The 13,318-nt window shown below is 47.3% G+C and overlaps 1 protein-coding gene across 2 annotated transcripts in view; it reads right to left on the bottom strand.

Moving 5' to 3' along the window:
• The window catches only part of KNTC1 (kinetochore associated 1), a 2,501,313-nt gene that overhangs the window by 51,198 nt on the left and 2,436,797 nt on the right, over positions 1 to 13,318 (bottom strand). For both annotated transcript variants that reach the window (XM_069619627.1, XM_069619628.1), the window contains exon 63: positions 9,378 to 9,523. In XM_069619627.1, coding sequence (XP_069475728.1) covers positions 9,378 to 9,523 — 146 coding nt within the window. The remainder of the gene's footprint in view (positions 1 to 9,377; positions 9,524 to 13,318) is intronic.

Raw genomic sequence — 13,318 nt, 5'->3', positions numbered from 1 at the left:
TCTTACTTCCCCCCGTGATGGCATTACATGCCAATACAAGCGTTCGAGTGAGAACAAATGAGAGCGGCAGCCTAACAAAGGAAATTTGCGACGAACAAGGGGGTGAAAAAAGGGTGCCCTTTAGCAGCTTTGCTGTTAAATTGTTTATTGCAGACATTCCAGCGGTTCTGACAGCAGTAAATTGTTTTCCACCTAAAATAAATGGTCAGCACATAAGCTGGGACATTTACGCAGACGACCTAGTGTTAGTAGATTCTACACTAATCAGACTCCAAATGCTCCCAACAACCCTGCAAACTTACACGGAACAGAATGATCTTGCTATAAATGTAAGCAAAACGAAAATAATGACGTTTGGCCCAAACGTAGGAACAAGAGACAAAAATGTCAGATGGACATTAGCAGATGATATAATTGAGACAACGGCAGAAATCCGATATATACGTGTCCTCTTCAACAAATCTGTCAGAGAATGGGGATGGTCACAAGATTTGACTCAGCGAATGACTACCCTTTCCCTTCAAAGTGCAAAATGACATTCAGAATACGGGACATTTACAATCGTTCCAGCTCTAATGTTCTATTTGCAAAAAGTAATTCCATTACCGGCGTTCGGGGCTGAAGCAGGCTGGAACTTGAATCATAGAATTTGGCCATATTTGAAGGGTCTCTATTGGCGATGAGTACTAAGATTTCCAACGAACATTTCTATGACTGCAATCAGACACAAACTTGCTCTGGAACCATTGTATGGCACTGTCCAGTGGAGATCGGTGCAAGTGCTAAGGAAAATGTTCATAACAAATCCAGAACCAGCATATGGCATCCTTGCTCCATCGTCCGCGAATCCTCATTCTGGTCTATTGACGATCTGGGCAAAGGAAATTGGGAAAATCTTAAAGCATGCCGACATAAAGATGCAAACAGTACTGTTGAATCCACAATTGGTGAAGCCAAAACTGCAAACCTGGAATTTGTTACAGAATAGCGAACGTCGCACAAATCTAAGGTCATCATTGGACCTAGGAATAACGACAACTGCCAAAATACTTTAAAAAATTTCCTTCACGATACCATTGTGACATGTTTTTGAGGTTTAGACTAAATGCATATGAAACTTAAGAGATGCTGTGGATAAAACAAGATAAAGACACAAAAGACAATCAATGAAGACTATGGAGCACATGGAAACAACAAAACATTTGATCCTGGAATGTCTAAAATTAAATGTAGAAAGGTCCTATCTGAAAAAATGTGCCCCTTTAAATGACAATATGGAAGAACGGTGGTTCCACATTCTTAGTGGAACCAATGTACAGTTAACTTGTGCAGTTGTTGATTACCTGGACAGAATTTTGAGTTGAGTGGCCTCGACCCTAATGGAGACGGAAACCTAAAAGCTGGTACATCAGAAACAGGGGGTCGTGTACATTTGGATAACTTTGTACATTTGGATATTTTGTTGAATTTTCTTCCCTTTTTAGGATGATGTAATATTGAAATTGAAAGATGAGGAAGGGACGAAATGTGTGAATATGTAATAAAAGTTTGTACAAACTACAAGTTACAATAAAACATTTTTTTTAAAAAAGAGAAATGTTGTTCAGGTTGGTGATGAACATTTTAGTGTTGCAGTCCAAACAGTGACAGAATCCGCAAAACCTTGCGCTGGCATAATGGAGCAGCACAAATTTGAAGTGTTCCCGAGAGAACAGCGTGCTGAAAAACAGGAACTGAGGTGATGGGTCACAGTGTACTCCATATACACTGGGGCACTGCCAAGTCCAGGGTCGAGGACCTGGTTATCAGAGGTGAAGGTCATGTAGCTACGCTACACACACTGTTGAAATTTTCAAAGAACAGCTGGCACAGAGGATATTTATTAATCACAGAGAACTAAGGGAAAATTCAATCCATTACAAATTAAAACTAGAGAGGTTTGACTGAAATGAGATGTACATTTGAGGGGGGAAGAGAGAAGAAAAGTTAGAATGAAAGGGAGATTAGAGAGTCCTGCTTGATGGGATGGGCTGCAAATAAGATGGCGTAGAATGCATGGAAATTCTAGGAGTTTTATGTGGATGGATGGACATTAGGGAGGGAAGGAAGATAGGAAATTAGAAGGCAGAATATTCTGATGATGCAATGGAATTGACATTATAAGGAGGAGGGGCAATACAATTATAGAGATGAACAAGAAATAGCTAACATGGGGTGGAGTTGTAATAGTGTTTAAGTGTCGAGGGAAGTCAGGGAAGGAAGGAAACTTTGATAAGGGCATTTCTATTTTTAACTTTGATGTTTATTAGCATTTTCGAAAAGTTACACAATCACAATATGTCAGCAAAGAGAACAACCACAACCTTCCCCACTACCCCCACCTCCACCCCATTACCCACTCCCCTCAAATAAGATAACCGTGACTATTCCAGGTGACACGACAAGGTGAAAACAATATCAGGCAAAGGTGTCACTCAAGGCCCAGGCAAGAGTTCTGCACATTGTCCCCTAGGTTGAACACTGTTCTCACCTGGCGTTGGGCCCAGGAGCTGACGATCCCTCTTACACCAGGGACCATGTCAAAGGCTTATGCTTCCACAACCCCATTTCAGCATAAATATTTCCCACTCAAGGGAGAATGTCTCCACGCAGTCATTGACCATCGCTGCCAGCTTTACATATGTAAAGCTGTCCCATAATTTCATCATCAGTTGTTTGACATGGTGGCTTTGTCCTTCAAGTTTGCGGGTCAAGGATACTCTACCTGCTGAACTCACCATTGTCAATGGTGAGGCGCCAAACCAGATCTGCAGGGGGTCCAAGTCCTGGGCAATTCCAACCGTGTCTTTGATCCAACTAAGTACTTTGGCCCAATATACTCTCACCTTTAGACATTCCCACCACATATGGTACCACAACCCCACTTGACCACATCCCCTGCGACAGAGCGGGGAAGATCTCAAAAACATCTTTGACAATCTCAAGGGGGGCAGGTGCCAGCGGTGAAGTAGCTTAAAGTTATGTTCTATTGCTGAAGTGTATATGTACTCTGAGAACATCAGTTTGTATATCACTTTCCAGGCAGTGTCAGGGATTTCGCCTTCTGTTGTTTCTACCCAGAATTACTTAAATCTCTGCCCATCATCTAGTTCTGTAGTCACCAGAACCTTGTATAGCCTGGACAATATACCCTTCCTCCCCGGGGCTTCGCGAAGAGTTTCCTCAAAGGGTGTGACGGGATGCAATATCCCTGAGAGCCATTTCAGATCGGACATGAGGTCCTTAAGACGCAAGTATTCAAACACGTTCAGGGAACTTTCCCCCAGGATTTCACTCAGGGATTCCTATTCAATGAAGGTTCCACCCGGGAAGAGTTGGCCGGCCCTCTTCAACCACATTTGCGTGGAGCGAAAGCCCCTGCATCCTAAATCAAAGGGCTACCCCATACTGAGCTCAACAGGGATGGCCAGGAGGAAGGGTTACATTTGTCTTGTTTTTTTTCACATTTTCTCACTTTCACCCAGAGGCTCACTGTCTCCAGAGCCCTGGTTCTCTGCAGGCTGAATACTGCAAAAGCCTCTTCCTCCACCTCCCTTCTTCTGCCCTGCGCCCTCTGCAACTCATCCAGAACAGAACTGCAAGACTTATCCTTGGTCTCATGTTCACGTACCACATCTCTCTGGTGCTGAAATCCCTCCTCTGGTTCCCTGTGGCTGCAAGGATCAAATTCAAGACCCTTTGTATTGTTCACAAGGCTTTCTGGGCCCTGGGACCTACCTACCTGCAACGCTGCCTACCTAAATACTGTGCCTCACGCGCCCTCCGCTCCTTTACCTTCAACCTTCTGCGAGTAAGCCGGTTCTCCAAACAGAGATTTGGAGGGAGATAATTATCCTCAGCAGGTGCCCCCCCTCTGGAATAGCCTCCCTGCCGCCCTCTGTCTTGAGCCGGATCTCCATAAATTCCGGAAACTCCTCAAGACTTGCCTCTTCTCCTCTTCCTTATCTCTCCCTCTACCCTGCTAACCGAGGTCTCTGTTTTCCCCGTCTCCCTCCTCCTTTTCTTACAACACGCCGACTGGCCGTCGGGTGTACCTGGGAGGCTCACTGGACCCCGGAACCCCTGCCAGTCCTCTTTCGCACTTGCTTCAGGGCCCTACACCTCACCCACACTCCATGCACTTGAGAAATTTACCCTAGAGAGTGTCTCTCTCTCTGCACTTAACCCAGTCTCAACCGACCGGGGGCACTTGATCCTCCCCGCCCCCTGTGAACCTCTGTGCACTTGCCGATCCGTACGCACCATGCCTGAAGATCATACGTCTGTTCTCCCGTGTTTTCACCAGTCAATTGCATTGTTCAAACTGCAGAATCGCTGCCAGGCCTATTTGCTATATCCCAAACTGTTAAATGTATTTTTTACTCACTTACTCTGCCTGAGCAGACTTATCGTCTCAGAATTTCAAGGGCTCTGAGCAACTGCTTATTTCTTCCTGTTGTTCCCACCCTCCTTAAGCACTTTTAAACACTTGCCTGTGTATAGGAGCTATATAAATAAACAATACCATACCAGGAGCCACAGCAATGCAAGGCTTGGATGGGTACTGGCTTGGCCAGGGATCACCTTTTTTCTGAGATCACAATAGGTCCCTCACTTTTTTGGGGTGAGTGAGTACATCCTCTAGGTAGGTCCAATAAGTGCCTTGGTCATCTTTCAGATGCTCCAGAAGGACTCGCAGCTGAGCTGCTTTGTAATACCGCCAGAAGTCTGGGAAGCCAAACCAGCCATGGTCCCTAGGAGAGTTAAGGTTGTGCATCTAATTCTTGGTCTTTTGCTCTGCCCTACAAACATATTATCTATGGATTTTAATTCATGGAAGAAGGACTGTGGCAGCGGTACGGTGGGCACAGTAAACAGGTACAGCAGGTGGGGGAGGACGTTTATTTTCACCGTCACCATGCCTCCAAACCATGACAGCGTGAAGGGGGCCCATCGTGCCAGGTCTAATCTTATTTTTTCAATTGAGGAGTTGGGGGGGGACTTCGCCTCCACCAACCATGTGAGGTCGTTGGGCAATTTAACTCTCAGATATGGTGTGGCAGAGTTTTCGACTCTCGTACCACAGAAGGTCTTCCTAACTCTGGTGACAGGGTCATCTTCTATGGGCATAACATTGGATTTAAGGATATTTATTTTCAGTCCCGAGAACCCACCAAAACTATTTATCTGGTTAAGGAGTTCGGGGAGGGATTCTTCCACATTGGTTAGGTAGCAGAGGATATCGTCGTCCCACACCGGATTCCCATGATCCCCACGTTCTCCCCAATCGCAATGGCCAGGGGCTCCATAGATGGGGCATGGAACAAGGGGGAGATGGGGCAGCCCTGCCTCGTTCCTCTGGAGAGGTGGAGGAGATTGTGCTGTTAACTGCCACGCTTGCTGTGGGGTCATAATACATGGCCGCAATCCATTGCCTAAAGTTTCCACCAAACGCCATTTTTTGCAGGACTTTTCCCATATAGCTCCATTAGACACAGTCGAAGGCTTTCTCTGAATCTATGGAGACCAAGTGGGCCCTTGTTTCCTGGTGTTGCGTCTCATACACCAGGTCTATCGTCTTCCGCACGTTGTCAGCACCTTAACGGACCAGGATGACTCCCACCTGGTCTCCGTGCACAAGTGTGGCCATAAGGTGACTAAGTCTATTGGCCAGTACCTTTTTTCAAGATTTTGACATCTGTGTTAAGTAGGGAGATAGGGCGATAAGAGTGGCACTGGGATGGATCATTCCCTTCCTTGGGGATGACTACGATAAGGGCCAAGAGCATGGACCTTGGGCAGGAGCCTGATACCCTTGCATTGTTAAATAGTTCGGCCATAAAGGTGGCTAACATAGAACGAAATCGTTCATAAAAATTACTGTGAAGCCATCCACCCCCGGAGTCGTACCCCCTACATAATAGCAATGTTGTCGATGATCTCTGGCTCCGATATAGGCGTTTCCACGGTCGCCACTTTGTTTGGAGGGAGTCTGGGTATTGGCAGGGCATCTAGGAACAGGTCTACATGAGTTCTGTCCCCTTTGTACTCAGACTTGTAAAGGTTCTCATAGTAAACTCTAAACTCTTCTGTAATATGGGCATCCTCTAGGAGCCGCACTCCCCACTACCGGGTGAATTGCTGCCACCCTTCTGTCGTTTCTCTGCTCCCATAGTGGCCATGCCAAGATTTTGTCTGCCCTTTCCATGTATTTCTGCTTGAGGAAGGCCAACTTCCGTTCCTTTTTTTCCAACCAGCAGAGCCTTTAATTTAGCTTTGTGTTCCTGGAGCTTTCTCAAGTCCCCAGGGAATATCTTGGATTTCAAGTTCCCTCCCGGCTGCAGGCCTTCAATGTTCCCCTTCAGTACCATCTCCTCTGCTACCTTTTCTCTTTTCCTCCTGGCCCCCATTCCTATCAAAACTCCTCTCAATGTGGCTTTAAAGGCCTCCCAAACTCCCTGGACCTCCACCTCACAATTATTATAGTCATCGCAGTATTCCCTAAACACCTCCAGTGCCACCATAGCTTGCTCGTTGTCTCTCAGCAACAGGTTGTTGCAAGACCAGCTAGATTCCGGTTTCTGTGTAGGGAATTCCGCTATTCTAAGCTTCACCAGGTCGTGATCTGACCATGGGAAGGATTCTGTTGTGGATTCTTGCACCACACTCTGGCGGGAGGCATCTGCGAGGATATAGTCGATCCTTGAGAAAGAGTTGTGCACCTTTCAGTAGTAGGTGAAGGGGGGGCTCCCTGTCTCGTACCCGGATATAGGAGTCCACCACTTCCTGGTCTGAGTTGACTTGCTGGAAGCGGGTGGGATGCTGCGTGTTGGGCTGCCTTTTTCTTATTGAGGTCGGGGTCTAGGACCATGTTAAAATCACCCCCCATTATCAGGGCACCTTCAACAAAACCCTAGAACTTGCTCATGATGAACTTGCTCATAGTTAATGCACGCCCTCTCACCTCCCCTTTCACCATCACAAAGTGGCCATCAGGGTCCTTCAGGAATGCTTTCGGAACAAAGTTAAGTTTGCTAGCGACTACCACTACTGCCCCTTTTTTGTGGATATACAGGACGCGTGAAACACCTCCCCTATGGATTTCGCCTTCAAGGATGGTTCTCGGCCCATCTGCCAATGGGTCTCTTGAAGAAACATCAGATCTAACTTCAAGTGATTGAATTCATCTTTTATGGGGGGAGTTCAGACCTCGTGTTGAGAGAACCCACTGCCACATTACCTATAGTTCTATCCATTTGGGCCGGTTGGCTTTTCCATGAAACACCATTCACTAACTCTGCAAAGCCTGACATTGCATCCCGTAGGCCTCACACCGGCCAGCATTACAAATCCTAACTCCTGTCGACTGGCCTGGAATGTATTGTCAACCCAGAAAACCCACTTAAACAAAACTAACCCCCTAACTCCCCCCTCCCTGTACCCCCTCCTCTGGCACCTGGACTCTGTGTGACATCAACAACGTTGCTGTGCCAGACCCCCGTCTGCTTCACCACCCTCGGGCTACTTATCACCTCTGAGCCCCCAAAAAAGCCAGTTTCTTTGAAAGCCCCACTCATCGTTCTCCCCCCGAAACAGAGAGCAGTCTCAAGAACACATCAAGTGAATCCAAAAATCAGGAAATGGTTCTCGGATGAATTGAGTCACAGGCCTCTCAACCTTCCCCAATCGATTGGGCTGCTCCTCCAAGTTTAACTTCAGTGTGGCGAGTGAGCCACCGGGATGCCTCAGGGCACAGCGCTGCATACTTTGTAGCTCCCCTCTCGAATCGGCCGGTAGAAGAGGGTCACCCCTCACGACTGCAGGGGGGGACTTGCTTTCTTGAATTTGCGGTGGACTCTGACCCAGCTCCTGTCTACAAATCCTCTGGCAGTTGATGCACCTCCCTGGGCTTCCGAGGTGGGTGTTGGGGCGGATTCGCTGGGGAGCTCCTGCGTTACTCTTCCTATGTCCTATACCGACAAAAGCTGGTATTTGTAGCCATCAAGTTCGAAGAAGCGAGAGAAAGGAAAGCCCCACCTATAGCAGACTCCCTTTGAGCTCAGCCATTTTGTGTTCGGTGCGCAGTCTCCCCTTCTGGATAGGGTGAAGGCTAAGAGATCCTGGAATACAGTGATTTGCGAGGCCTCCCATTCCACTGCGCCCTTCTTTCTAGCCATATTCAAAATGTTAGCTTTTTCCGTGTAAGTGTGAAACCTGGACAGGACTGTTCTTGGACCACGGGAGCCCCCACCCGCTCTGTGGGCCCCATCAATCATAGGTTTGCTGTAGTTTCCCTCGTTAAAGAGTTTCCTAACAACATTGCTGATGGCTTTCACAATTACACTCTGCGTTTCACTTTCTCGCTCTGGAAAAAAGCCAAAAAACTCTAGGTTGTTTCTGCACTCGCGGTTTTCAAAGATGTCCATCTTCAATGCGCACTTCTCCTCCCTCCTTTCCAGCTCAGAGAGTCACCTGTCAATCTGTGACTCTAGTATGTCAACCAAGGATTGGTTAGCTTCAAGTCCCTGGATACAGTCCTCCATGCGGTCACTTTCTTGTCGAGCCCATCGAGTCTTTTTGTGATATCTGCTCTAAAGCCCCTTATTACCTCTAGAAGCGCTGACATGCCTCTGCTCACTGAGTTGGTCTCCTCGAGGAACTTGTAGAGCACTGCTGGGCATGGTGTACTGCGCGCTCTGGGGTGGCTGATCGTAGGGACATTTCTTGATTGCAGCTGCCCAGTTCATGTGTAGTCCTGTGGTACTGGGCCGTCTGCGTTGAGGCACCATGGCTAAGGGCCCCTCCAGCTCCGGTGAATGGGGGGCTTCCCCCGTGGGGGCTCTGGATCAGTATTGGGATGCGAGTTCAGGGTCTTTCAGCTCCCGGGGGGACTCCGTGGGTTTAACTGGTCTGATTGTGTAGGCCTTGGTGCCCCTCCTCCCCCCAGTTCCTCCACTAACCAGTTATAGGCTTGTGCATCCTAAAGCCTCTAGAGACCAATTGCTCACTTCCTCAGAGGCGGGTGGGGGGTGATCAGCGGGGTTCAATTGTCCAACAGAGAGCACGCAAAGCAGGGCATCCTCTTGCAGTGCCAGCCCTTGCTTCCGCCTAGGATCCCTACTGTGCACAGGAAGGGGGGGTGGGGTCAGCAGCACCTCACGTTAGGGCTTTTCAGGGGTGGGTGGTTCTAGTCCCACTTTCGTCCCGTTGGTGAGGAGTGACGCAGAGGGCAAACTACATCTCTGCGCCCCTTAGTGGCCAATCGATAAGTGCATTTTTAAGAGTTTGAGGATCTCAGAGATATCAAAGTTCCATTGATTATTCACGTAGAGACTTACCAACTATTGTTTACAAAATAATCCACTAATCCCTTTATCCGATTGGTATCGATCACATGCCGCTTCAGAAGACTAAAGTGCTTTGTCTTCACACATTTTCCAAACAGTTTCTTGTTGATTATATGCTCCAGAGTCAAATTTTGGATCTGCAAAAGAAGAGGTATTATGACTATATGCTTCTGGAAGGAGCATTGAATTCATGCATCAATTGTTTTCTGTACAAAAATTTGAGGCTCGAGTCCGCACAAGATCAAAGAAAGAACATGTTCATTAACTGTATATATGGATCTCTATAATCAGTTTCTAGAACAGATTCACATGCTTTAAAGGTTCAGTTGGATGGCAGAAAATATTTTTGTAAAAGCGACTGAACATAGTAAAGTACAAATGCCGGAGAACGTTCCAAAACCCACAGATTAACAATACCTTTTATCATACAAGGAAACATAGTATTCATACATTAGCCACTTAAGGGATTGTTCAGGTCCATAACCCAGACTTCTTCAGATACCAGTTAATTCTGAATCATGCTATTTTGTTGGCCTGAAAGTGGTTAGGTTTGTAATTAACAAATTACATCTCTTATGTAATGTTCTTTCTGATGGATACAATTATTCCTCCTACAAATTCCTTATCTATGAAATATTGATCAGATGCAGTCTGGACCATAACATCTTTCTGCAAGTCACCAAGTACCCAGAAAGATGTCATCCTTACATATACTTGCAGACACCAATGCCATCTTCCAACAAACAAAAAAAAACAATAATCGTACTGGCAGGCCGCAACAATGGGTTGAAACTCTAATCACAGCACTTGTGAAATTTTGCCACCAACAACGATAGAAAGACGGGGTGGCTGGGTCACTTGCAGAAATCATCAACCCAAGAACCTCCTCTGAGAGATCCAATCTTGGTACCTCAGCTTCTTAATAGTCAGGTATGAAGGTGCACAGCACATGCCCTGGCATGGGGAGCACCCTCCCATGAGCCTACATCAGAAGACATTCCATCCAAGGGAACCTCATGGTGATCAAAGCAGTACGTCGAGCATAACTTGGTACAGGTCCTTAATGCACAATCCAGAGTGATTAAGATCACTGTTGTTCGGGTATAATACAACTTCTTCAGCAAAGAATGAATCAAAAACAATAGGAGGGAACACATGCACCAGGTTGAACTCCCAAACAAAGGCTAGTGCATTCTCCTTACGCTCTCAAACAAACCCAACTGGGAGTCCCATGTTTGCTTGGAAGAGAACTTATATGGCCTGGATGTTTGCCATTCTCTCTGTGGGAGGCAAAGTCGAGCCTCCCGACATAGCTGGGACATTCCCTATAATCTGCAGGCATCTGGAGGAGGTAAGAAGAACAACATACCTACAAAATAAATACTCTGCAAAGAAGTGTGGGCAGAGAGGACTATGCGGTCTGAAGGGGCTGACCTGTGCTGCTTGGCCACTTCACAGCCCACCATGGGGATGGACGTTAGTTTGGCCCACAGTTCCACCACAGTCCCCTCCACTGACTGGTTAAAAGACTGGGTCAGCCACCTTCACAATTAGGCACTGAAAATCCACCTGTGGTTTGCCAGATGAGGCAGCAGGCATTATGTCGACCTCTGGCAGGGTATCCAAGCAACTTACCTACTGCAACGTGGCTACCAGGTCCACTAAGTCAGCCTGTTCCCCATGAAACTCTTAAAGGAAGTCTCTCTTCTCCCTGGGGTGGAATGGTTCCAGTCTGACAGGGATGGCATCACCCTCATCATCGTAAATGTCCACCAAATGTGAGATATATGCCCCCATTGGGAGCGGAAGGAATTATTTGGCGACTCTGGCGCCGTAGGACTGGGACCATACGCGGGGGGACTGATGTCCGAAGGTGAACAGTGCTCCCCTTCCTTGTGACCTTGCTGTATTGTCCAGCGGATTCCCTGCTGGCACATCCGAGCATGGTGGGATCGGTTGGCTCATAATGTTGTTTCTGATGGATGTTCATCTCGCGTAGATATTACTCTTCCTTTAGCAGATATCGGAAAATGTTATTGACCGCAAGACGCACAGTGAGAGATTGGCAAGGTCCTACGGCTGGCTCCTTCCTCGAGGACGGATGGGACGTCGGCATAGGTATAAGCAGCTCGCACTGTACCTCAGTTCCATTGTTTTTGCCCCATGCTCAGCCATGTTGGGGAATTGGTTAAAATGAAATCATATTTTTGATAGAGAGCTCCTTATCAGAGGATGTAAGGGCAATTAAGAACATGTGGGAGGAACATCGGTCAAAATGAAATGGAGAAATGACTTATCAGTAGTGTTTTTTCTATGGATTCTTCTCCCAGAGTTCCTCATCTTGATCAATATCTATCCAGCATCAGCTGCTCGCAAAATTACGACAGGGGGAGTAGCGCAGCTCAACATCGTGGTGCCCGGCTGCACCACTCCTCAATTCCGGACACAACGTCAATATTCATACTAAAGGGATGCCCCATTACCTCACTTCCCCACATTTTTCACCCCTAGGTCCAACCTGCGAGAGGAAAACATGCGCTAAACGGAAGAGAAGGGGATTAAGCAGGGTGTCTTGGCCCCCACCCTCTTCTGAATCATTTTCAATGATGTAGATGGATTTTTGTTAATTGAAAATATATATGCCCTATGAGAAACCTGAGGGCATCCTCACATATACTCCCCTTGGGTCCTCTTCTCAGATGGCCATGGAAAGGTTATCGCTTTTGCATCCGGACCCTGGGGGTGGAGAAAAAAGGGCGAATCACCTGAGCGGAGGGTCAGTGGGGATTGGAAGTGTCCTCGGGTGAAACGTGGTATCCCTCATTTCCATTTCAGGAGGAACCCTTAATCCCAGATGCATTTATGGGATATTGCTACCCTTTTCACACTGACCAGGAAAACCCCAGAAACTATTGTCAGTATACAAGCCCCAGGAAAAGGGTGAAGAGGAGGAGTGTTCAGAGGCGAGACATGTTATCCTGAAGAGGTGGTTCAGAGGTGACACAATGTATCCCCCATTTCCCTTATGAAGTCCAATCTAACCCTCCCTCTGCCTTTGTGGGCTATTGCAACACATCGCCCCACTTTTTCCCTCATTCAACCTACTATAGTACTGGGAGGAGGAAGAGACGACTAGGAGTAGTGAACACGAGTAAGCCATTTCACCACTCTAGTTCTGTGATGAGGAAGAGGCCTGCAGAGTTTTGAAAAGGTCAGGCATGTCCCAACTGCTTCACTAATTGCAACCCCAGTTGCAATTCCAGAACAATTCCAATTTGGGACTCACACCTGCAACCTGTCAAGTCGCTGAAGGTGTACAGGAAGGGAAGAGACCAGCAGCAAAGGGACCAGCAGGGAATCTTATGTGCGAGGAGGCTGCCAAGGTTGGTCCTGTGAGAGAGCCAGGATGCTGGCTGGCGTCCCCCCCCCCCCAGGAACCGTGGAGTCCAGGGCCAAGCGGGCCACGACAAAGACACAGGTGTGTGAGCCTCGATGGTCGGAGATGTAAGGAACTCATGGTGGCAACAGTAAGGACAGACACAAGAGTTAGGGAGAATTCTCTGTAAAGGCTAATTTACCAAACCTAGTGAGTCCCCCAGCAGCTTTGCTGGATTTTTGGGGTTTATTTTTTTCTCCTGCTAAGAGTGAGACTCTTTTACTCCCACTCTTAGACATGATTTGAGGTGTTCCTTTGTCTTTCCATGTGTTTTATGGGCTATGGGGTCTTTTACTCCATAGGGTCTCGTGTTTTTGAGGTGGGTTACACAGCAACCTCTGTGCCATAACCCAGGGGTGTCGTAGCGACCCCCCAACATAGACTCCATACCCTGGGACTGACTACTGTCTCCCAGGGCATGTAAAGTCACCATTGGCTTTACTAGTCCCAACTTATGAACAGAAACCAGTACAAACCATCATATTGTGGACGTACT

This window comes from Ambystoma mexicanum, chromosome 10 (genome assembly GCF_040938575.1).
Source record: "Ambystoma mexicanum isolate Mex_15411 chromosome 10, UKY_AmexF1_1, whole genome shotgun sequence".
Lineage (NCBI taxonomy): Eukaryota > Metazoa > Chordata > Amphibia > Caudata > Ambystomatidae > Ambystoma > Ambystoma mexicanum.
The sequence above is the reverse complement of the archived record's forward strand: the minus strand, read 5'-3'. Positions and strand labels throughout refer to the sequence as shown.